Source organism: Hibiscus syriacus, unplaced genomic scaffold (genome assembly GCF_006381635.1).
Source record: "Hibiscus syriacus cultivar Baekdansim isolate YM2019G1 unplaced genomic scaffold, ASM638163v2 tig00113548_pilon, whole genome shotgun sequence".
NCBI lineage: Eukaryota > Viridiplantae > Streptophyta > Magnoliopsida > Malvales > Malvaceae > Hibiscus > Hibiscus syriacus.
In genome coordinates, this window is record NW_024063465.1 from 398,205 (window position 1) to 424,820 (window position 26,616).

General features: G+C 33.2%; 3 protein-coding genes and 1 pseudogene across 3 annotated transcripts; 1 reads left to right on the forward strand and 3 right to left on the reverse strand.

The window, feature by feature from the left end:
- Window positions 1-790: 790 nt before the first annotated feature.
- Window positions 791-3,877, reverse strand: LOC120186495 (beta-glucuronosyltransferase GlcAT14A-like). Its single transcript, XM_039190401.1, has 4 exons — window positions 3,091-3,877; window positions 2,301-2,376; window positions 2,095-2,210; window positions 791-1,418 (listed from the first exon to the last, which is right to left on the reverse strand). Exons 1-4 carry the CDS (start codon window positions 3,725-3,727, stop codon window positions 910-912), a joined length of 1,338 nt encoding a protein of 445 aa, XP_039046332.1. The 5' UTR covers window positions 3,728-3,877; the 3' UTR covers window positions 791-909.
- Window positions 3,878-8,532: 4,655 nt separating this feature from the next.
- LOC120186475 (secretory carrier-associated membrane protein 1-like) lies at window positions 8,533-12,208 on the reverse strand. Its single transcript, XM_039190380.1, has 12 exons — window positions 12,170-12,208; window positions 10,967-11,071; window positions 10,814-10,876; window positions 10,589-10,622; window positions 10,372-10,494; window positions 10,079-10,141; window positions 9,890-9,983; window positions 9,245-9,290; window positions 9,084-9,151; window positions 8,915-8,963; window positions 8,703-8,768; window positions 8,533-8,619 (listed from the first exon to the last, which is right to left on the reverse strand). The coding sequence occupies exons 1-12, from the start codon at window positions 12,206-12,208 to the stop codon at window positions 8,533-8,535; spliced, it is 837 nt and encodes a 278-aa protein (XP_039046311.1).
- Window positions 12,209-13,497: 1,289 nt separating this feature from the next.
- On the forward strand, window positions 13,498-14,134 carry LOC120186446 (photosystem II repair protein PSB27-H1, chloroplastic-like). Its single transcript, XM_039190367.1, has one exon. It carries the CDS (start codon window positions 13,519-13,521, stop codon window positions 14,041-14,043), a length of 525 nt encoding a protein of 174 aa, XP_039046298.1. The 5' UTR covers window positions 13,498-13,518; the 3' UTR covers window positions 14,044-14,134.
- Window positions 14,135-14,899: 765 nt separating this feature from the next.
- LOC120186502 lies at window positions 14,900-16,679 on the reverse strand (annotated as a pseudogene).
- Window positions 16,680-26,616: the final 9,937 nt, after the last annotated feature.

Consider the following 26,616-nt stretch of genomic DNA (forward strand, 5'->3'; position numbering starts at 1 on the left):
AAAACAATTAAGATATAATTTGTTACTAGAATAAATTGAATAATAAATTTAGGATGAGTAAAATTTAAATCGATTCAAAAAATTGATTTTTTCAACTCGACTTAAATTGACTTCAAGTTATAATTTTGACTAAAAAATCAAATGCAAACCGAGTTGTAAAATACAACTCGAATAACGCAAAATTTTTAGTAATCAATATATTGATTTTTGAGTTTGAGTTAAAGTTTTGAGTCAAGCCCCTCGACTTTGTATGGTATATGTAAATTACATATAAAAAATACGATATATATATATATATATATTGTATATGGTTATAAAATACTATTTAAATTAGAATCAAATAATGTAATGATATTATAAATATCTACAATTAAATTTAAATAGAAATTCAAAAATTTTACCCTACTCAACTCAAATTTTATAAACTTGACTCAACTAAAAAAAATTTCTAGTCAACTTCGAGTTATAATATAGGATTCATCAATTCGAATAACTCAATTTTTTGACTCTACTCAACTCTATCCGATCGAACGCTCACCCCTAAATAAATTAGTATAAACGTCCATTTATTAATGTTATTTCGCTTGAATTTTCGGTCCAAATTGAATTATAATTTTTTTAAAGTAAAAAAAATGCCATAGCATTAATTTATAACTATAACTATTGAGAGGATTAAATTATAGTTTTACTATTTTTTAGGACAAAAATGAAACCACCATTGCATTAACTTAAAACTTTGCAAATCTAAAGGACTTAAACTGCAATTTTGCCATCAATTACCAAGTCCCCGTGACTAAAGTAGTCGTATATCGAATATCCATCGTTGTATGCTTACAAACAAAATTCCAACTACGCATATATATAGCCATTTACACTTGGGAGATTATCTGATCCAACTCTATACCGCTATCACGAACACTGTTTTTTCCGAAATTCTTCGGACAATAGCGTGTTTACGAGTCGTTGCAGCCTCTCAGCGCCGGGGCCTGGCCTAAACACGGAATCATCACCACGTACGGCGCAAGGGTCAGCTCCACCCTCTGAACTACCTATACACCATGCTCCAGGTGCAAAACGGCCTGTGCGAGCAAGAAGCTCTTTGTCGATTTTATCCAAGACCGGATCATTCTTATGGAACTTCCGAGCAAAGGGCGCATTGCTTTTTACAATTTTGTCAAAGTCTTTCATCGACAACGAGATTGGATGTTGCTTCGGAGGAGTGTCCCAAGCAATGTAGTGGAGATCGTGGCTTAATGCGGTGCTGCGAAATTCGTTGGTGTTGCAAATAACAGTGTGGAAATAGCCTTCCGGAGAGGAAATGAAGTTTGTATAATACATGAGCATGGTTCTTGGGAAGTTATCCCAACCCCATATGCAATACTCAGCGAAGGTTCGAGTAAGTGCTACCCATGCAGAACCTGCACGAAAAACAAAAGCCGAAACAACCGTCTGAAAATTTCTTTATTCAAGCTTTGGAGTTCAATATAAATATAAAACGCAGTAGTATTGAGTTTATATGCATATCGAAAAGCAACAACAACTCGTCCGATAAGGCCAGGAAACACAAAGCAGAGTTGATTTAAAAGGTGCATATGAATTATGATGGAAAACAGACCTATATTGCTGGTCTCAGCTACTTAAGATTCAAATATCAGTATGTCACTCCTCTCAACACCGGCATCTGATGTAGGCGTTGGCACCAGGCAAAAATATTAGTTTATTCGGCACCCAATAACAAAATCAGCATAGGGAGGAACCCAAAAGATCAATTCCAAAATGCTAAAAAAAGTTTCCTACTCCAATACTTAAGACCTAGAATGATCCGATCAACGTAACTCCAAGTATCATTCCAGCATTTACTACTACGAAACAAGCTGCATCGTAAGTATAAATGATCCTTATTTAGTACATAAACTTCAGCTGATATTTCAACAGTCAACAAAAATGTCATTCGGGATTACAAGATAAAAGTGATCAACATAAAAGCATTACGACCTTTAAGAAAACAAAAAGTGGCAGAGGGCAAGCAAACTAGCAATGACTAGAGAAAGTGCAGGGTACAGTGTGCTCGATAAAGTAGGAAAAATAGCCAACCTGTATATAACTTGAAAGATGCGGGTAGTGATCGACGTTGTGTAGTCCAAGCAATGTCGGACTTTTTGGACAAGTAAAGGCCGGGATCAACAATGATTGGTCTTGCCCTCTGGTTCCTGCAAAAGCATGTAATTAGACAAAGAAACTGGGGACATTACAGCATAAGAAAAAGGAAATTTAGCTAGTACACTAGGTATTCAACTTACAACTTCCAACCAGTAATCTGCGTATGTTCAATGAAATTGAAATTTCTTGACAAATTGGAGAAAACATGCAACAAATCTGCATAATTGAAACATACATCAATTAGTCTTTCGCAAACCAGCCAGAGAACGCAAAATCTCATTCAGAAACACATCTAAGTTTCTGAAAACACTCCATAAATCAACAAGAAATGCATGTCATAATGTCCAAAAGAAAGATACCAATGGAGCTCTTTCAGATATTTTAACCATAAATTAACATAATAGTACAAAAGGCATTTATTGAATGTGTCTCAAATGTACCCGACTGCTTATGCGATGGCCAGGCAGCTAAAATTCACAACGATTCTCTTTCGTGAGAACCTGGAGTAGCAATTTAAAATACTATGATAGAACCCTTTTTCCTTTACAATTAGAAATGTGTTAAAAAGACAGCTCAATCTCTTGATTGAGCACCCTCAAAATAATTTGCGGTTAAGCTAAAAGTTTCCTATAGAAACCGGAAAACATGCTTGAGAGAGCGATGCAAATACCTAATCAACCATATTTACATTTGAATTTCCCTAAACTATACATATACATAACATATTGTGATAAAAATAAGTGGCAGAAAGCAAAGTCCCTGAACAAATTCAGCACTATTATTCGCTACAAGCATAGCAAATGTGCATTTACATTAAGCCTATCAAAAGCCCTCGAACAACGCCAAATATAAACTATAACCATAAGACCATAAGAGCAATATAGCATTGATAATGAAATGATAAAAAGGCCAAAATTTATTGAGACTAACCATCTTGAGTCACAAGTGGATAATCCGAGGCACTCAAGTTTAGAAACCAATCCCACTCCAAGCTCTCCTTCAACAGTATGGCAATCGCTTGAAGCGTAGAAGCGATCATCGTCGGACCTTTATACGTCACCAAGTTCGATTGCGCCATTACACGAATGTTTTTTACTTCGGCAAAAGTCGGATCATTCTTCACCGCATTCGCCAATTCCAACCTTTCCCTAGGTGGAGCCTCGAGGTCCAAATGTAAAACATACTGATTCCTAGGATGATAAACAGCCTGCAATGTCCTCATCATCCTATTACTATCTCCTTTAGTCCCTGAAATAAGATATGCTAACCTAGGCGCCTCGAGACTCGAAGAACCCATGGTGTTGAACAATTTGTTCAAATCAGATTCCACAAAGTACCCACTTGAATCCTCCGTTTTTGCAACGGAAACAACGTCAAGTGGCATTGGCAACTGATCTCCACCGTGAGGAGCATTGAAAACCCCAAAAATGGCAGAGAAAAACAAAGTAATCGACATTAATAAGCTTGCGAGAAATGGTATAATCCATTTCCTATCGTTGAACACTCTGCTCGAATGCCTTGACAACGGGTTTCTCATCAGAACCAGTTTCCTATAAAGCTTTTTCATTTTGGGTAATCAAAAGTTCAGCAATAAACACAAGATCCGTGAGGAACAAAGCAAAAACCCAGAAAAGTTACTAAGAAAAAAACATGGGTTTCAAGCAAAAAGATCATCACTTTGGAAGGGAATCGAAATTCAAATATAAATTTGATCAATATACAGCAGGAAACAGTAACCGACACAAACAAACAAAAAACATAGAGAAAAAACAAAATGATTTCGTTTTCGCCACTAGATCTAATCACTAATCAATTCCAGAAAACCGATAATGAAGAACCGGAAAATGATTGACTTAAAGTCTAAGTTTTTTGATACTTCGAGTACACGTCGTGAGAGGTAGAGGGGAAAAAAGCTTAATTTGAAACATAAATGGCTAAGAAAATGGAATATAAATGCTTAATGAGGGGAGTAATTGTTGGTTCAAAAGATTAAGCTTTGAGATCGACCATTGCGAAATGTAAATTAATATTTGGTAAACTACATAAATGACCACGTAATTATATGTTAGGTCGCGAAATGATCATCGTTTTTAAATTTACATCAATAACCACTAAACTATTAAAATATTAAAATATAATCAACTACTGTTAACACTTAACGGAAGTGTTAAAACTCATCTTGGGACCCAAGTTGGATATCCTTGGGCGTTAAAACTCATCTTTATTTATTTTCACTTTAATTCAAAAGGTGACATGTGTGATCTTTTGATTGGATTGAAAATTTATTAAATTAAAATTTAAAGAACCCTCTAATTAGATTGTAACATGTGTCACGATATGATTGGAGAAATAAATTTATTAAATTAAACTAAAATTAGGACCTAATTGAAAATTAAGAATTAAAGTTAACATTGGTGATCAAATTGATTAATTCTAAAATCTAAGGGATTTAGGGGTTGTTTGTGTACTTCAGAATGATTAAGCGCTGAATAATTCAAATGCTTAATGATTCATAGGCTCTATATGAATTAGATCTGAATGTGACATGTTGTTTGATAATGACTCTAAATCATTCAGAATGTACTTCTGTGCTGAATCATTCATCAATGTTTTGTTGAATCAGTCAGCACTGAATCATTCAGAGGTGAGAAACAAATAGTATGAATGCTGAACGGTTCAGCATTCAACGCTGAATGGTTCTATTCAGAGCCAAAACAAACAGCCCCTTAGTATATAAATTCAATATATGATTAGATTAAAAGATTTTTAAAGTTAATGCTCAAATTAATTCATTAGACAAATTAAAAACGGAATCATGATCAAATTTCATTAAATGAATATCCAAGGAAAGAAATCATACACAAGTAGTGACCAAAATGGAAAGCAGAGTTCCGTCGCAGTGAATACGTAACTTTACAATGATCTGTGCCCTAATTATATCAATTTTGTTAATTGTCACGTAGACACTTCCGTTAAACGTTAACGACATGTTACTATATTGAAACCATTTAAATAATTCAGTTTTCATATTAACGTAAATTTGAAAATACTGGTCATTTCGTGACCTAACTCATAGTTATGTGGCCATTTAAGTAGTTTACCCTTAATATTTTAATTCTCTTTTTAGTTTTTATTTAAACTTATTATACTCATTATTATTCCTTATAATCACACAAATGAAACTGATGAGATATTAAATAAAAAAAACTGATATATTTATTTAAAAAATTTAAATTGAGTTTAACTGATTTCTCAATTTTTCTTTGTTTTATTAACCGATAGGGATTCAATATTCATGCTGACGTATAACATTAAATTTTAAATTAAATGTGTAAAAATATTTTTTCCTTGTGCCTCTTGGGCGGAGTTGAGGGCATTGGAATTATGTGAGGCATGGCCCACGAAGAAAGCTTGACTGCACCAATCATCTCATCCTGTACACGTGTCGGTTTCCTATTTGCACTGATCTTCGCATGTTATATGAATCCAAATAAAGTATCTTCATCTATTGAATGTTTTAATTGTTATCCGAAAATGAAGAATATCAAATTTTTAAATAGTTAAATATGTCTTTAAAAAATATTAAAAGCTTTTTGAGAAAATATCAAATGAAACTTTTTGAGACGTGACGACCGCGACGGCAGCGGCGCGTGCGAGAGTTCCCCTTGTTCTCTATCACTTAATAAGGAAGTGGGAAAGCTAAGCCTTAAATACCATTCCCAATAGTGTTTCCAATACTATGTGGGATTGAACATTGTTTTCAATACAATGTGATTATTCAGGAAACAATTAACAATCATGCACCTTAAAACAACTAAATCAGCAACCAGTTACATTAGTATTATACGATTAAATATGTCATAATTAAAAGTCAATTTACAATCAATCGCGATTATTGCAATTTTAAGCAAAACATTCAAAAATAATATCACTATTTAAGGCTCAATCCCACATAGTATTGGGAACAAGTGTTAGTAATGCTCAATCCCACATAGTATTGGAAACACTATTAGGAATGATATTTAAGGCTTGGCTTTCCCACTTCCTTGTTGAGTGATAGAGAACAAGGGGGACTCTTGTGCGCCGCCGCCGTCGCCCCGTCTCGTCTCGTGGTCGTGGTCGTGGTCATACGTGTCTTCGACACGCCCGCGCGAATACTATCTTTTTAGAGAAAATTCTTAATAAACAAATACAATACTGTCGTTGCGATTTTGGACTATCGCAACGAATTTGGAATAAATCGTAACGCGAATTTGGAATAAATCGCAACGAATTTGGAATAAATCGCAACGCGAACTTCGACTATCGCAACGAACTTGGAATAAATCGCAACGCGAACTTGGACTATCGCAACGAATTTGGAATAAATCGCAACGAATTTGGAATAAATCGCAACGCGAACTTCGACTATCGCAACGAACTTGGAATAAATCGTAACGTGAACTTGGACTATCGCAACGAATTTGGAATAAATCGTAACGAATTTAGAATAAATCGCAACGCGAACTTCGACTATCGCAACACGAACTTGGACTATCGCAATGCGAATATGTAAATCGCAATGCGATAGTCAAAGTTCGCGTTGCGAATCTGGAAACTGATTTGCGATACCGGAGATCGCATTGCGAATTATGGATCGCATTGCGATTTAGTTGGTCATTTTGACAAATCCAAAAAAAATTGATTAAAATCGTATATTATAAGATATTTTTTGTCACTGAAGTTATTTTCTCTTTAAAAAATACACTAAATACATTAAATAAAGGTATTGTTTCATAATTATATTATAGCCTAAAATATATTTAATTATATTTTTTAATTAAAATGAGAGACTAACCATAATTGATTTAAGCTTTACCATTTTACATCCATCATGATTAAGGATAGGTATGGATAGAATCAGGTTTTTAGTAGATTCAAATCCAACTCGAGTATTCTATCTCTCCATCGTCATCTAATCCAACTGAGTATACGTATATATATATAATTCTCATTTTCATTATGTGGGCTATATAAAGATAAGTATTATTATAATATGATATTAGATTAAATTAAAATTTATTACTCTAAATTTAAACCCGATCAAATATAACTTTTTAAAAGTACTCGTCGAATCAAAATCTCACACCCGTGTTAGGTAAAGTGTGGCCAAGATTGATGGAACAAAAAAAGTAAGATGAGATTAAGGATGGACTTAAAAAGATATAGTCACATCTAAAATTTAAAATTATCATATATTTTAAATTTTTATATATTTTTAATTAAAAAATTAATTTCACTCTATTATATATATTTAAATTTATTTGTTAAAATTTTATAAATTTAAATTTATTTCTTTAATATAAAATATTGCGTGATAGAATTAATGTGTTGGAGATGGGACCTATTAATCCATTTGCCGCCGATTGAATTTGATGATACATAGATGGAACCGCTGCTGTCCTTTCTTTCAACACACTTGTGCAGCTTTATTAATTTATCATCTGACATGCAATAAAACCACACAAAGACACACATTAATTGATGTGCAGTTCCACCCATAGCATTTAAAACTTTTGTAAAAAAGTATAGGGTAAATTGCATGTTTAATAATTGAACTTTACTTTTTCTTTCATTTCACTCACTGTAGTTTATTCACTGAATTTTATAAAAAAAATATAAATTTTATAAATTTAAAAATTTTTAAAAAATATATAAATTAAGTATAATAAAATTATAGTAGAATTCAACTTTTTAAAAAATAAATATATAATAAAGATACTTTAATAAAATATACATTCTAATAATATTTTATTTCTTTAACCAAACAATATAATTTTACATTTCTACTAAACGAATGAAACACAACAATGCAACATTCCCAGTAATCTTATTATCACCGGTAATTTTACATTTCGTGAACGAAACACACCCTAAGTGTGTTTTTAGTGGTTCCGATTCACATCCTAAAAATGTATTTCAATTAATATTGGTCATATGATACTATATATTTATTTATGTCTAAAGATATAGGTTTGAATATTTGAAAATCTAACTTTTTATCACGAATCAAATTATTTCAGTGGTTAAAAGAATGATTGTTATTTCTAGAAATCTCAGGTTCAAATACTAACAACTACAACATAGATGATTGAACATTTATTGTCAAATAATTGAGAATGTTTAAAATAAATACAACTTTATAATTATCGTAGTAAAAAAAAAAAAAGGAGAAACCGGCTTTTCTCAATGCATTGAGCGAATATTATGTTATTTAATGAATAGGAAATGAAGGAACCGATGACTCGGGCAAAAAGATAAACAAATAAGTGAATGAAGCGATGGTAGAAGAAACTCAAGCCAACCTACAATGCCTGCTTCTGGTGATCGGAATCATCGCGCTGTCGCAACGGCTTTCTTTGCAGCCTCGTGCTTTATTTCCTCGGCTTTACCGCTACTTCGGAAGTGCCTTAAAACTTGCTGCGCAACCGAAAGAGATGAGCGAAGACGAGCGGTTTCAAATGAAAAGGTGATGAAAGAAAGGGGAGTACGGATTACCGGACCTGAATAACCCAGATACTAAACAACGATTCGAGGCAAAAGAATGCGAAACCGATGAAGTAGAATATCTGCAATGAAGCATGAACATGTCAAGCCTTACTCGGAGATGCAATGAACAAGTATCCCGGTATAATTCTACACATGGATACATCGTAAAATCGGGATCCTGAACATAAATCACGTCATCATAACATCGTAGCCGCATCGAACTTACCCCAGCTGATGCACTATAGCTGGAAAGGCTTATTGCAGGCATAACGCCCCTGCATGAAGAATTACACACCATAAAGACATCAGTCCACAAGTGTAGAACCGCGGAATACGGAATGTGGCCGAATGTTCCGACGAGCAAACTTTCATAGGAAGGGAAAAGGTTAACTTACGTTAAAGAGTTCCACTCGAACATAAATGGAGGAGCAACTGCAGCAAAGACACAAAAGGCGATATGGAACTGCAAGGCAAAACAGAAAAGTCAGAAACGAGGGGAGCTCCGACGTATTTTCAATTTCTACAAACAATTACAGTGAGAAAGCTGTAAGCTTACAGAGTAAAACAAGAAAAACCATCCAAAATTGAATGAACTATCAGTCCTGTAAAAGATCAGAAATATAATTATATAAAATCATACTAAAGGTTGAGTGAACCTAAATGTGTACTGCAAGAGGCGTGTCCAAAACATTGGCTGAAGAATAAGTGAAATCTTTGAAGAGTTCCAGGCTATAGACACTTAGAAGATTGCTGAAAAAATAGACTGATATTACAGATTTCTTTTTCCTCATTTTCTCTATAGTCTATAAATAGGATACATGTAATAGGCATTATCTGTGGGGATTCAAGTTAGAAAATAGAGATGGACGTAGAATTTTATGTTACGGGGGAGAATTTATAAAATTTTAGGACTGCGAAAACAGATCATCAATAGAAAATACAATGAAAAATCTAAAATATAAAGGAATTTGAAAATTTTTGGAACCACCCCCTCTCTCTCCCTGGTCCATCCTTTTTAGAAAACTTTCAGATACTATTGACATTGAATACTCATATTCCTGGTACTCATGATGCTCAAACCCAAAACCTCAAGGGATAACAACTCCTCTTTTACCACCTAGGTTGCTTGTCTCTTTATTTTTAGCGTATACAGATGCAACTTTAAATGTGAAACAATTATAGAATAACCAAGAAGTGGTACCTCATGGCACGATATAGAGGCCGATACCACACATAGTAGGCTCCGGGAACCCCAGTTATCAAATAAATGATGGCAAGTAACCATATTATTGGACCTGGAATGAATGAATATATGCATTTGTAATATGATTAGAAACACCAAATTAACAATAATGATTAAGTACTAAAGTGAGTGACTTTCAGGTTCCACCTTGTCCTTCGATCCAGGCTGTAGTAACAGCTATTACATTCCATGTAAGGCACAGAAGCAAACCTGTTGATGTAATAGAGCACCTTAACAATTTAGCATTCAGACATTTTAACTAAAAGGCTCACCTAAGGTTTATATGTTAAAAAAAAAGAGGCAGGGAGGAAAAACGTAGAACAGAGAACGATGGGCTGAATTAATAAAAGAATCCAAAACTAATTCCAAGCAAAGTCCCACTTAAACTATTGATTTCAGAACTTATTTGAGTTATTTCAAAGCAGAAAACCTTAGTTCACCTAACAATGTCGTGAAAGCAACATATTGCATATGTTGTAGGTGGATGGGTATTTCCTTTGCAATGTTGTGATGAATAATAGGAAAGAATGGCGGCCAATTTTTCTCCTCTATTTCTACTCCAGCTGCCAAGACAAAGGCAAGAATATATGGTGAACTCAGATTGGTAATGCACAATCACATTAAGTCTTCAATAATAAAGCAAAAGAAAAAACATACATCGTGCAAGTGCTTCCTCCTTCCTTCTCAGCTCCTGCGTGATAGAAAGATGACATTAAACTAAAATATTTTACAAGCATTCACATAGAAAGAAATAACTTAAACTAAAATATTGAATTAAATTGATATAAAAACATGGTTTTGAATTTTAATGCCAAGGTGCCAGTAATTAAATTATTTTGGAGAAGTGTCTTGCTCATGTATGAACAAATAACAAGAAATCACCTCTTCTCGCCTTTGCAGTTCAGCCTCTTTCTGTCGAAGTTCCTTCTCCTTTTCTTTTAAACTCTACAACCGATGAGACAAAAACGATGAAAGAAATTCTTTTGCTTAAAGAGAATGTTTAGAACCATCACGCACTGGAAAGTTTTAGGAAACCTTGGCAGAAGTATCAAGAGGAATATCTATTGGCGCACCACGTTCATACGATTCAGGAGGAAGGGGTGAAAGCCTTGACGTTGCGGGTGGAACGCCACCAAGAGTCTAGATTTTTTGTTTTTTAAAAAGCACAGGCAAGATAGTTAGCACTAGTAAGGGTCACCAAATCATGCATACATAAAAACAACTCAAGCAAAACTGTATATGCACAGATAAGAAAGGAAGCCACACCAGAAACAGCCAAACAATTACACAGCAAGAAACATCGCCAAAATAATTCCTTCGCGAAATATGAAAAGTGACAAGAATTTCGGTACTAGTACCATTACTATTAAGAGTAACAACCACCACTAAGAGTAAGACCACTAAAAGTTCGAGGCATTTCCATCACCAAATTCATTAGCATCAACTCAAAGCATGACCACCATCATGAGATAACCAACAATTGCCTTTAACCAGTCATCACAACCAACCTATGCATTGTAGTCTCATAAACAACTAAATAAGAGCTCAATATGTTAACCACACTTTATCTACCAGTATCAAACTTTTTGCAGATAGAACTCATAGAAGTAACCGGACAATTGTAGGGGAAATGTACTTACTGTACCATAATTGTCAGCTTCACTTTTCCTAACTGAGGGATTCTGCAAAAAATAAAATCAAACGCCCAGGTCACTGTGAGCCAAAAAAATCAAGACTCCACAAGGTAAATCACCATTTTCAGGAGATACCAGGGCAAAGTTCCTTGTAGTTAAGCCCAAGGGAAACAAGTTCAAGATATTCACAAAAAGATCCATGAAGCTTATCTATCTTGTTCTACTGAGGAAAAACTCAGTCATAAATTCATATTACACGACTATGTTTAAAACGAACAGCTCTGGAAACGGCAATACGAGATTCTTAACATTCAGTTTCTTTCAATTCTTAGCTTATCAATTCAAACAAAGAAAGCGAAACCAAACAAACACAGTCGCCACTAGAACTAGAACTACATTATGGAACACAATAAATTCCATTCTGAATGTAAGTAAATACTGGCATCGGAAATGAAACAGATCTAACACCTAGGCCAACCAATCATCTAAATCTCTCGAAAAAGGAAACAGATTAACACATTTTCAAATCCAGAAACAGTCGTTTCAATTTATAAAAAGTGAGATACATGGATACGTAAAGAATACATGAGATTACGGAACTTACTGAGAAAGGATTCACGTCGTCCTCATCGAAAGCACTCATTGAATCAAAAAGATGAAATTACTTACACTGGAAACAAAGTACACTAGATTAAACAACAAAAATAAAAAGTGAGAGATGGATTCGAAGGAATTGGTTGATGTTAAGTTTATTTTTGGAAATGAAGAGTGACTGTTTGTTTGTAGAGAAAATATGACGGAGAAAATTCGGCGGGCCTCAGCTGGGGTTTTTAAATTATAGTTGAGAAACGGACTTGATTTTTGGGCTAGTAATAGGGTAAACTACGCATTTAGTACCTAAACTATCAGTTTTTATTTGTTTCAGTAACTAAACTTTCAATTTTTTCAAACCATACCTGATGTTTTAGTTTTTGTTTATTTTTGTACCCATTGTTAAAAACTTAATGCGTTTAGTACTTAAGCTATCAGTTTTGGTTCATTTTAGTACCTAAATTTTCAATTTTTTCCAAAACTTAACGTTATATTTTGAACATGAATACTAAAATAAAACAAAATCAAAACTTTAAGTATGATAAAACGGATCAAAATAGATAGTTTTGATACTAAACACAGTGCAGCCCTAGTAATATGATGGTATTTGTTTGGTTTAATTATTCCACCAGTCCCTTAATCTTTGTGCTTTTGAAATTTATTCTCTATACTTCTAATTTAATTAATTTAGTCTTTAATTTTTTTATTTAAAAAATAAAGTCTAATTGATTCCAGGAATTTAGGAATATTAGAAATCACATCACTAACTAAATTTCTTATGTGCATACATTAAAATTTCAATATTTGATTTTATTTAAGAGATTCAGTGCCTCGTCTCACTAGCTCATATGGTTGTTGATTATTTTAATTTTTTTTCACACACTAAAAATTATCTCATTTCTCTTATATGTAGATTGTGCTACTTTATTCTTCTTAGGAGAGCAATTAATTTGAGTTTTATCTTTCTTATTAGGGTATATGAATATGAAAGTATTGGGTTAGTCCTGAGACGAAGTTCATCTCATAATTATACAAATAAAATAAAATTATTTATAAAATACTAATCAAAATAATTATTCAAATATAATTCAATAATTTTGGGATACTTTTACTAGAATAAAACTTGAATGAGATTTCCATGGACAAGACTTGAAACACATACATGAAATGAAAGCCTCAAATCTCTTGCCACTTTAGACATTGGTAAATCTATATGAGATCTCATTGAATCCTATTACAGCCATTAGGGCTCAAAATTTTGGATAAGGAGATAAGGCCACGTGGCACTAACCCATTTCTCTTTACAAACACCAAAACACAAATTTCCCACACACAGCAGCCCGGAAAGGAAAAAAACACACCATGTCGTCCCCAACACTACTAACACCAACTTCCAAGCTCAAACCCCTCCCCCCCATCAAACCCAAAACCACCTCCGCCGTTCCGCCGCCCTCCTCTCCTCTGCAGATCCACCACACTTCTCGGCGCCACTTCTTGTCCCTCGCCGCCGTAACTTCCACATTATCACTTTCATCGCTTCTGCCAGTGACACAACCGGCGTTAGCCGCAGACGACGAGGAGTACGTGAAAGAGACATCCGATGTCATCAACAAGGTGCGGAGCACCATAAGCATGGACAAGAACGACCCCAAAGTGGCGACTGCGGTGGCTGAGCTTAGAGATACGTCGAACAGCTGGGTGGCGAAGTACAGAAGGGAGAAATCTTTGCTGGGGAGAGCTTCGTTCCGTGAGATTTACTCGGCGTTGAACGCAGTTTCCGGACATTATATCAGCTTCGGGCCGACGGCGCCGATCCCGGCGAAGAGAAAGGCGAGGATCCTCGAAGAGATGGACACTGCCGAGAAAGCTTTGTCGCGAGGAAGATGAACAAATAACCAGTACTGCTTGAAATTTCGACGTTTAAACGGCTGTAGTGTTTAAATTTATCGAGCTTTTATTAAGATTTAGACTCAGTTTGTGAATTATGGGAAAGCAAATTTCAGAGTCAATTATTTGGGTAAATTACACTTTTAGTACCTAAATTGCCCGTTTTAGTTTTTCCAGAGTACCTAAACTTTTAGTTTTTTAAAACTATACCTAAAGTTTATTTTTTATTTCATTTTAGTACTATCGTTCAAAATTTAATGTTAAATTTTTAACGGCAGGTACTAAATAAAATTAAAACTAAACGTCATGTATGTTTTTGAAAAAAAAAAAGAAAATTTAGGTACTAAAACGAATCAAAATTAATAGTTTATATACTAAATGCATAGTTTACCCTTTTCTTTTCTCTGAAAATTAGCGTTTATTACTCTAATAGGTCAAATTCTGCTATCTAACCTTATATTTTGCATAAATTATAAATTTAATCGCTATACTCTAATAGGTCAATTTTAATCTCTAATTTTCAATTTTTTTTGTTATTTTCTTCCAATGCTGTTAGTTTTGATCAATTGAATAAAAACAATATGAACCAAAATCACAATAACTGGAAAAATTAAATAACACTTTAAACTCGATTATAACAAAAAAATTATACAAACACAAAAATCCACAAATTACAATTGACCACGTGTCATCATCCCACTGGAATTTGATAACCAAGAATATCTTAATTCATATCTACAAACAAACGACCAAATATACTTATGTCAAATGCATCTACCAGAACTTCAATGATGCTCTGCAGATTATTTCTGTAACTTGAGGCCATAACTATCACAGGCTTGATGGTGCATAACAAATGAAAACCGAGTATGTGTGCCAAATGGTTGCGTCCGAGGCGTCGTTGGTTTAATATTCGGCGGCGATTTAGGGTGTGAATCTCGGTCGTGAATCATCGGAAACCGTAGCCTAGAATATGAATTACATATTTTTCAAGTCCTTTTTAACAAGTCAGTTACTAGCCATCAGATTTGAAACATCCCCATCGTTCGGGAAACATATACAAGAACGACGATGGCTCTTGTCGGAGAACTGTCGAGACCGGAGGCTACTGATATAACAAGTTGTATGCCGGTAGATCCTGTATCCTACGCACAGTATCCAAACACAGGTCTCTCTCCAGCTGGGAGCCCGTTGCTTGTAAAACCTTCTGCAGGAATGAGCATCATAGTAGTAATTGATATCGGAATAAAAAACCGGGCCGGAGGCGAAGAGATCCAGCAAAAATTCGGGATGTAATGTGGTTTTTTCATCTACTTGTCACATGTCAAAGGAAGATCAAAAAAGACAGGCAGGATACATACTGCCAATTCTCAATAAAACAAGATCATTCGATATGCTCAAAATAAATGGACGATTTTTGTGGTTCAAGTGCATGTAATGCAGCATCTGATCGGAATTTTTATCGAAACAAGAATGCGGGAATGCAGATTCGAGAGAGAGAGAGAGAGAGAGAGAGAGAGAGGGTACATTGAACTCCATGTAGGAAGCGCGCATAGCAAGCCACTGAGCATCGACCATTTCAAAAGCTATACAATATAGTACATCGAAGGCTTGTTCGTCTTCTGCAATTTCTAATGTTTAGATCAAGAGATTGAATACAGAGAACAACGAGGCTCGAGAGGAAAGTACTCAAATCGACAGTTTCGTTACCTCCTAATAGTTTCAGGAAGTTCAATCCGGGGAGATTACTCGGTTTCTCTGCAAAAGAACAATAGAGCATGAGATTATGGAAGAGCTAACACGGATCCTCTGAACATTCAGAAACTTGGACTCTACGAAAAGAAATCCAACAAACCTGATAATAAACCCAACATTTGAATCAACATAAAGATATATTGATGCCGGCGACGGCAAAAGGGTATTCCCAAGTTGCTCGAGTTCCGTCTTGCTTAAGTAATAACCTACGAAACGATGCCTTCATTTTGTATTTTATACATTAGTAAATAATCCAATCTTCCTGTAGAAATCTAGACATGTAAAGAACAGAAACGAGACCGAAGGCTCACCGGGTATGTTCGGCCATAGAACAGCAAGTTTTCCAGAGATATGAAACCGCAAGCCCTGAGAGAAGCTCACTTTTAGACAACAGAAGGTAGATTCTATGTTAAGAAACTAGAAAAGAATCAAATGAAAGAATCGTACCGAAAATCGGTTGATGGATTAGGGCCTTGCCACCCCATTTCTTTCCACTGTTGGGAGACCAATCCTTTCAGAGCAACATCAGGAAATGCAATGTGCCACAACTCTCTGAGAGCTTCCTGTCACAACAGAGGATTATAAGGAATAACCAAAGTCGATATTTATGATGCATAACCAAGTCCGATCAAAATACCTGATGATCAGGATGAGACTCGTCGAAAGGTATCCGTATTCGTTCTCGAAGCTTTTGAAGTCTTTGTTCCTATTACATCAACATTACAGGGAATCAGGTAACTTGTGATGCAAGATACAAATACATTTTCAATTACCTGAATAGGTGTCAAGGGGTACTCGATGAACTTCTCGTGGCGCTTATTGCTTAAACGATGAAAAACCCCTTCTATCCAAGATCGTGATCCGGCCATAGCATTAGCTACAACAATGAAAGACCGATCAGATGTCGAAATGGTCGACAAAGCCTAAAACATTGCAGTTAGACGCATTTAAACATATGCTATGCCATAACGATCGCTTAAACATCGAATATCGATCGAGCAAACATATAGCTTCAAGGCGAACATACAAAGACAATCAGGAACAAAAACCTTGAGTCGACTGCAATTACATGCGTCGAATCGGCTGTCCATTCCAACTCTCACCTTGCCCTTCTTTTGTCTCCGGTAAACTTGGTCCTCATCAACCTACATTTAGAGGCTAAATCATTGTAGATTAAGCTTTGCAACATAGAATGCCACAAAAGATCATTAAGCTTGCCACAATGGCGAAAACTTTACAACAACATTAGGCAGAGGCAAGCACAGAAAAGCAGGCATTAACATATCATAATGATCAGCTAGTTCACATGTTACTCGGATTCTTCATTTTTCTCTCGAAATATCCGTATCGGACACTCGTGTCGAACACATGAATCTTCAACATGAAAACCTTGGGAAAGTCTAGCCATAACCTTATTCGACACACCCAAATCCGAGTAACATAGGCTGATTCAATCAAAACGTACGAATTACAGAAATGGATTCAAGAACAAACTCAGATTAAGCCTGACAGGCACCATTCAATTAACAGCCTTGCAATGGCAACATTGATTCAACCCCTCATCCCTTTCATCTCCCTATACAATGATCACACAAATACAAAGAAACCCAGAAAAAAGGAAGAAAGAGATGAACGCTTTGACAAGCAGAAGGCAAATCAAGAAGAAAGATGAAAACTTTGGAAAATGGTATTTGGCTGGATGAAAATGGCTGCATGTTGTGTTTTCATGGTGTCCGTCACTTTGATCTGCCATGATATGGCAATTTGAAAGCCATTCAGTTCCCTGGTTACTTGCCTTCATCGTAGCATACATGAATATAATTAGTATATATCAAAATATTTCATCAAGAGAATTCGTTTTGCTTCGTTTTACGTTAGGAAGCCAACTTTGGTACATAAGAGGGTCGGTCCAATATGTGACTGCCATTAACGTTTGATCCAAACCAAAAGATAAATGTGTATTTTATATGGGTTAGAATTAGGACGGTTATGGCTCAGGTTGGGTTCTTGTTCTATCCGAACCTTATTCGAATATAACACCCATCCGTCCGTCATTCAATTCGAATTTAGAGAAGTTCCACCCGACTAGATTTTAAGGGTAAAATACTGCACTCAACCTGAAACAAATATATAATATATAATATATAATTCTTATTTTTCTAATATAAAATATGGACATAATTGAAAAAATATATAGAGAGAGGGGTATTATAGTGACTATATCTAAATATATAAAGGTCAATTATAGTATTATTCTGAGTCGAATTGATATTTTTCACCATAAATTGAACTTATCCTGACCTTATCCTTCAAAAAACCCTGAATTGAACTCAAATTTTCAAAAAGAAAAAATAAACTTAATCTTATAAAATTAGATCAAATCAAAACCTGTCGAGTTCAGATCAAATCAAATCTGCCAAGTTCAGATCAAATGACCAACTCTAACTAAAATTTGTTATCGGTTATATTATACTCAAGTTGAGGATTCAATCTTTATTTTCTATCTCAATCTAAGTTTTGTACTTCTAAAAATTTAAGATACCAACCCAAACCTAAATCTTAAATTTTCTAAGCCAAATTGAGCTATTAATAGTCTTTATACAACCAATAAGCTATTGCTTCAGTTCATATTTTTAATTTAGACATTTTTAGTCCTTGTAGTTTAGTTATATTTTAAAATTCAAAAACATTTTGTAAAATTTAATTAAATAAGAGTAAAGACTAAATTCATAATTTGCGCATAGTATAATGGTTAATGACAAAATTTGACCTAGTTTTTTCTTCTTCAAACTTATGAACTTGGCATGCTAATTAGGATGCATCATGTGGTGATAAAATATGAACAATCATAAGAGAGTAGCCTCATCGACATTTCAAGATCAACTTACCAACAATTGAACTAAGATATCCAAATAAAAATAGAAGGATCTAGTTTCACTTTTGAAATACAGGGATTATATATCAAGTTTTGTAAAAGTATAAGGGCTGATGGTATGTTTTATACATTTTATGAATTATTGAAGAGTGAAGCTAAAATACAAAAGATGCACACATTAACTTTTAATATATGGTTTATTCCAAAAGATCAAATGGACCTCCCAAGTATAATATATTTTTTTAATTAATTATGTTTACAATTAGTAATATATGTTATAAAGACTTTCAATCATTTGATAATGAACGGTCAAATACCTTGCGTTGTTGATGCTCGAACCCTGAACATCTAATAATAACAACGATCTTTTTAACTACTAAGATAATTTAATTCCTAAACTTCCCAAGTAAAATATATATACAAAATTGAGAGTCAAACACTTTGATTTGTCATGTCTTGCTTTTAATAAATCAATAATGTTTAATAAGATGTAATCACTTTATTAATCAATTATAATGAGAAAAATATTTTACTTAGGATTGGGTGTAGACTCGAGACTTGTATGAAAGAGGTGTAAGGCCTAATCACTCCACCAAATTGGTTAATTATCACAAAATTAATAAGTTAATATTTAGATTAAACTATGGTTGAAATTAATCATATTTATCTATAAAATATATTAATTTTACAAAAAGAATATATAATTAGGTTACAAAACTAAAGGATTAATGAAGAGGATGAGTTAAATGCAAGATTTAAAGTTATTTTAAAAACATCAAAGTTATTTTTGGTATTGATATTTGGGGTGAGTATCGATACCCAAAGGTCAATATCGATACTGCTGACACAGTATCGATATCATTGTCTTGTTTTTAGGCAGTTTAGTTCATTTGGGTTGAGGGTTCCGACTTAGGTGTTTTGAGATCACACAAGCTTTAAGTACTAAATACAAGTGAAAACATCAAGTTAATTGAAATCACACCTAGAAACCAAGCAAGTTAGGATAACATAAGATTGGTCTCGTATGATGCTCGAGAAACGGTCAAGACACCCTAGTTACTCTAGCATTATAACGATCGTCCTTTGTTTGTGAAATATCTAGATATTATTGACCAAGTACGCATCCGATGCACGTAAAATTTTGGATCGTACCCAACACTCGAGAGTCGATATGTGGGTTCGAGATGTGAGCTTCTGATGCATTTAAAATTCTGGTCCTCACCCCGAAACTCTCGAGTAGGCGAGATAGGATAGGGAAATAAGTTCTGATGCACGTACAATTCCAGTTCTTACCCCGAGACTATTCTGTCTCAAGATAGGCTGGAGTATTGTCTGAGATGCACATAAAATTCCTCCGACCACATCGCTAGGCGTATCTCATCTATGTGATGTACTTTCGCATATTCATGACTTTACGCACCAACATGTTCATATAATGAATGCATGTAGTATTGCATAGTTATTTTCATGGCACTGAGCTTGTGAGCTCAGCGTATGAAATGTGTTTCCGTGCGCAAATTAGTAGAGGATCGACGAGGAGCCTATCGTATAGATACATTCCAGATAACCGTATCATAATATGTCTTAAGTCTGTTAGAGGGCATGTATTTTATGTGGACATTGTATCTATTTTAGTCATAACTCTATTTGATTTAAAACTTAATGGTTGTATTTGTACTTATTGGGAGACTCCCGTATTTGTAAACTTTGATTATGACTTCATTTTATGTTGATGATTATTTTTGATGTTTTACAAATGTTTTAAAAGAATTTTGGGTTGACCATTTCGGTGGTTCCTTGTGACATCGTAATATGGATCTTCGGGTCTGACTAGATTAGGGTGTTACATTTTTCATGTAACCCCCTCATACCGATGTGGATGACCTGATCCAATCCAAAGTGTCACATAAGAGTCATAGGAGATATCCACTATAAAAAACATGGTTATAATATTAAAACCCAATAATATTGCAAGTTAAATAAAATATCAGTAACTAATGTTAATATAGTCCATACATCGGAGGTGGTAAAAAAATGTGTCATAAAACCAGTATACCAAAATAATAGGCATATGTCACCAAAAAAGTATATCAGAATATTGAAATTACAACAAAATTTCTATACGGAAAGTTCGGTCCTCCAAGTGTCTGGTCTAATATGTCTATCCAAAAGTATCTAAAAAGGGGAAAGTTTAAGAGAGTGAGCTAGGGAGCTCAATGTATTCCATCTGTGCAGAATAAAACATGCTAATACTTTTTCAGAATCAGATTTCAGAAATCATAAAGTAAAGATGACAATAAAGTTTTATTTAGAACATATAACTACCCTCCACCCATACACCAAATGTAATTCCCCATAACAGGTATTCAAAAGATTTACCCTAGACCCATAGAATCTAGAAATCCAATATGAATGATCAGATCATAAATTACTGCAGGTTGGATGGCCTTGATATCTCAGAGAACTTTTTTTGGAGTTCTTGCTTATCCTTTGTCAGACTCTCAATTTCCTGCTCCATCATCTGACACTTCTTGCAGTATGCACCTCTTCCCATTTCTCTGAGAATTTTTCTTGCATTGGCTTACATTTCCATAAAATATATTAAATTTACAAAATAATATTTAATTAGGTTACAAAACTAAAGGATTAATGAGAGTAGGAGTTAAATTATTGATTTAAAAGTTTAGTGATTAAAGTGAAAGTACCCTAAATATTTAGGCACCAATAGTGTAGTTTTACCCAAGAATCATATAAAATAGAAGTTTATGGTATTGCTATTGTTGCCATCTAAGACAAACACTTTCACTACCCATTTGTGAGTTGACTTTCATTTTATATATTTTTAATTGAAAATATCCAAAAGCCTATGAATATTGTAATATATAAGTTCCACTAACTCATTTTTTTTGTATAATTACGTGTTGTTTGATCTATAGATTGATTAATCTAGATCGAGTACTGTAGAAAGAAGCGATCCTCTCAACCCAATTTACTCCATTCGCAATCACCAAGATTCAAACTCTGACTTTACTTAGGAGATCTAATGTCTCATCCACTAAATCAACTTATTGTTGATACTCCCTCTCTTTTATTATGTCTAAATTTAGTATCGAATTAAATCGAACTTTATTTTGAAATATGAATTTAAAGATAAAGATAAACCATTTGAATTCAGTTAATTACTTGAATTTTAATTTACTCATATATACATTATCTATAATTATAACTGTTTCTTGCAATTAAAATTTATAAAAATATATTGACCGAGATAAAGCTTTATTCACATGTCTTTCATTGGCCAAGGTTGAGGCACTGAAGTAGCAGTGGCCAAGCTTTATACTCCACTACTTTTTACATGGAATCTCAATCTCTACTTTCTTTGTGTATAATATTATACAAACTAAAGGTTTAATTTACATTGGACCTTCATGTATGCTCGTGTTTTCCATATGTATCTTAATTTAGGGTAAACTACGTATTTAGTTCATAAACTATCAATTTTGATCTGTTTTAATACTTAAACTTTCATTTTTTTCAAAACCATACATAATATTTAGCTTTTGTTCAGTTTAGTGCCCTACTGTTAAAACTAACTCATTTAATACCTAAACTATCAATTTTGGTTTGTTTTAGTACCTAAAGTTTCAAAAAAAAATTCAAAACTCACGTTAAATTTGAGCATGGGTACTAAATGAAACAAAAACAAACTCTATATATGATTAAAAAAGTTAAAAGTTTAAGTACTAAAACCACAAAAATTGATCATTTAAATACTAACCATAGTTTATCATAAATTTATTTATTCATGTTGACCCTTAAAGTATACTATTTCCATTTTGTACATTAGAGATTGGCTGGTCTAAATTGTATCATGATACAAAGTGAAAAAAATAGTATAATTTAAAGGTCAAGTGGGATATTTTTTATCCGTTCTTATGATATATTATTTTCTTCTTTAAAAGATTAAATTTGGGGGTTATTGATATTTATTTGGTATTTTTTAGTAAATTATAAAAATTAAAAATAATCATAAGCTTTTGCATGATATGGAAATTATTATTATTGGTTATATAATTATTTTTGGGTAAAGCACCCAAATTGTCCCCGACTATAAGGTACTGCTTTATTAAGCCCCTAGATTGTTAAAAGTTACAAAATGATTCTCAGACTATAGAGTGTTGCTTTGTTGAGTCACTTGACTATTAAAAGTTACAAATAGGACCCAACTATCATTATGTTCCAAACTCGTCTCTTTCCGTTAAAACTTGACGGTTGTTTAAGCTAGATGTTAAACAACTGCCAAGTTTTTAATGGGAAATTACGGGTTTAGAACTTAATGAATAGTCATATGACTATTTTGTAATTTTTAATAGTCGATTGACTCAACAAAGCAACAATCTATAGTGTCGGGACTATTTTTTAACTTTTAACAGTCGATCAACTTAATAAAGCAGTACCATATAGTTGGTGGATCATTTGTGTACTTTACCCTATTTTTTAGGGATGAATTGAAAGGGTGTTAGAAGTGAGGTCACACCACTAAAAATTTTAAATTATAATTTATATATTTTATTTATATTTGATGATCTAATTTTATATCCCGTATAAAAAGAAAAAATTAAAATTTTACACCCTTTAAATTTTAATATATTTTCTTAAGTTCATATATCCTTACATAAAAATTTATATCAATTCTCATATCTCTCACTGAATAATTAACTAACATGTACTCAAATGAGTAAAAGGTAAAATGGTGGATCTGAAAATTATTATAGGAGGATTTTTGTCCTCCGTTCAAGGGTTCAACTTAGTTCGATTTTAAATATAGAATTCTCATGCATTAGACATCGAATCTAATCATAAGATAAATTAAAAATATCACAATATCTTAACTTTTAGTATAATCATCGATATCTGATCTATTAAACGATTAATATGGATCGTGTACTACATAGATTTATTATGTGAGCGATCTTTATAATCTAATTATTCCATTTACAACGCTAAAATTCAAATCCCTGACTTTGATCGAAAATTTATAACTTAATCTTATTAGACTAATTAATTATCAATTTAATTCATGTAAGATGAAACCTTGCGAGATTAAGGGATAATCATGAATTAATTTGGGCATGAATGGTGAGTCAATGAGTATGCCCTTTGTGGAATAAGCTTGGCCTCAAAGTAAATGAAGAAATAAAAAGTAGGGTAAGATATTTATTGTTAGCCAAGGGGAAACAATATAAAAAGAGAAAAGAGGAAGAGAATGATGACGCGGCAACTCGTGATTGGTTGGACCACCGACACTTGCCGATCCGCACCGACTTTCGTAGACACCCGTTATATTCACGACATAACGAGACGACTTTCACCATTGCCATTCATTCATTTAATAAATATATTTTTACTATTTATGATATCGCTAGGATCAAATTATTATTTTTAAATATTTAAATTAAATTGTCTTTAAATTATTGGTTCAAGTAATTGTATATATAGAAAATCTCCATTGTGAGACTCATCTATCAAAGTCACATGAGTAACGTAGATCTGTCCGGATTAATCAGAGTAAAACCTAGAATCGAGAGAGAAAAAACTTAAACTATGCTATTTTTTGCTTTAGATACCTAAATTATTTTCTGGTCAAACTATATATTTAAATTGTCTTTAAATTATTGGTTCAAGTAATTGTATATATAGAAAATCTCCATTGTGAGACTCATCTATCAAAGTCACATGAGTAACGTAGATCTGTCCGAATTAGTCAGAGTAAAACCTAGAATCGGGAGAGAAAAAACTTAAACTATGCTATTTTTTGCTTTAGATACCTAAATTATTTTCTGGTCAAACTATTTATTTAAATTATTATATGTAGTCGGTATCTTAACTATTTTTTTTTATCAAAATAGGTCCCCTAAACTATATCCGTTTTTGCTTTGAGCCTCTAATTTTTTTTTTTTCAAAATAAGTACTTAATTTTATATGACATGTAAACATTTTATTGACCATGAAATAATTTTCTAACTAAAAAAATATTAAGACTTAAAATAATTAGATATGATAGTTTAAATACTTAATTTAACCAAAAAGTAATTCAAGTATCTAAAGTAAAAAAATAATATAATTTAGATACTTATTTTTACTTTAAACATAATTTATATTGCCGATGTTTATTTAACCTGTAAAAGTAAATTAAATATTCAATGAACAAATGTATATTGATTGGTTAAAAATCAATGATTTAATTTGTTTGGTCATCAATGTTATAAGACATCAATTTAAATTAAATTTGATGAATTGTGCGAATGTATAGATTGGAGTTCGAATCTTGGCGTTTGCGTATGGAACAAATTAGATTGAAAGGATCGCCCCATAATAGGTCTTTATAAAATTCGATCTGAATTAGTCGATCAATAGATCAGATACAAATGATCAATATATATATATATATATATCTTGAAACTTCTGTAAAAGACATAGAAGACGAAATTCATAAGGAAAATTTAAGATTGGTCGGTTTTGATTGGTAAAAGCAAGTAGACTAAGTGCCACCCTACCTCTAAATAATTAAAATCATGGTAATTGGTAGGACCAACCAAATGTATTAACCCTTTAATTGTCAAAATTAACCAAACCCTATACAGTAAATCAATTACTGATATAATATTTAGGAGAAAATATAAGGTTGAGTGAATTTAAACGTGTCATATTTTTTCCCTTATAGTTCCAAGCTTATTAACTCTAATCAATTCATGTCGCATACTTGATTTTGGTGGGTGGATCTCTCGGTTGAAATTTTCTGCATACATAATAAATTGAACCCAAAACCTACCACTTGAACCAACCTCTATTGATAAATGTATTATGTTTTATGATTTAAAGGTTTGAAGAGAGTTTAATAATTTAAATATTATATAAAAAAATAAAATGAATAAACTTTATTGGAAGGTTTTTTAATAAAATTTAAAAAGTTGAATTTTTATTTTTTATTTTTTATTTTTTGACGGAATAGATATAGATTTGTCTTCGATAAGTTAAAAGGAGATGAACCCGAATGGTAACGGTGGTCTATGATAACCTGTGGTCAAAACCTAAGAAAATCGACGATATTGATTGCTGGCGATCAGTGACTTGAACTTTGATTGGATTTAGGTGTTAATATTGTGAATAAATGGGGCTGTTTCAATAATCGCGGACTAAAATCGGAATTTCACCGATAAAAAATTGCATCTTTGGAAGCTGGTGCCGTGGGATTACATTTCACATGCCGCAATTTGGCTTTGACTTCTTGAAAGTGGTGTTTCAAACCAAAAGGCAAGAGTCAATCATAGGAAGAATGGCCAAAATTTTCAAAAAGGCAGCGGCGCGATGCGACGCCGTGGTGCTCCATAAGTCGTCTCAACCCACCGCCCACAACCTACTTTTAACCATTGCCTGCCACGCCACCGTACGGCGAGACGCACATATTGTGCGTATCTACTTTCGTGTCTAATATTCCAATACTATCACCATTTAAAATATATAAATTTAATTATTCATTTAATAAATACATTATATATGAATTGACATCCACTACATAAACTAACGATTAGAATGTTTAGTTCAAATTGTAAGTAGTTTGATATTATTTGAGTATGTTTTAAGTTCGAGCCTTTGTGTATTCATAAATTTTTTATTTGGAGACTCATCCATCAAAATCAGGTGTACAACTTGGATCAATCCGGATTAATTAAAACGAAACCATGAAAACCGGAAGGACAATCCAAAAAGATTAATAGAAATATATGAAAGATATAAGATTGATATTTTAAAGATTAATTCAGACACTAAATGATAATTTAAGGACATTTAGTGTTGTTAACTAATTTTTTAATACTATTAAGTGATTATAAGATAGTATTTGTTCAGAATTTTTTTAGATCATCCACAACGCATACATCTTA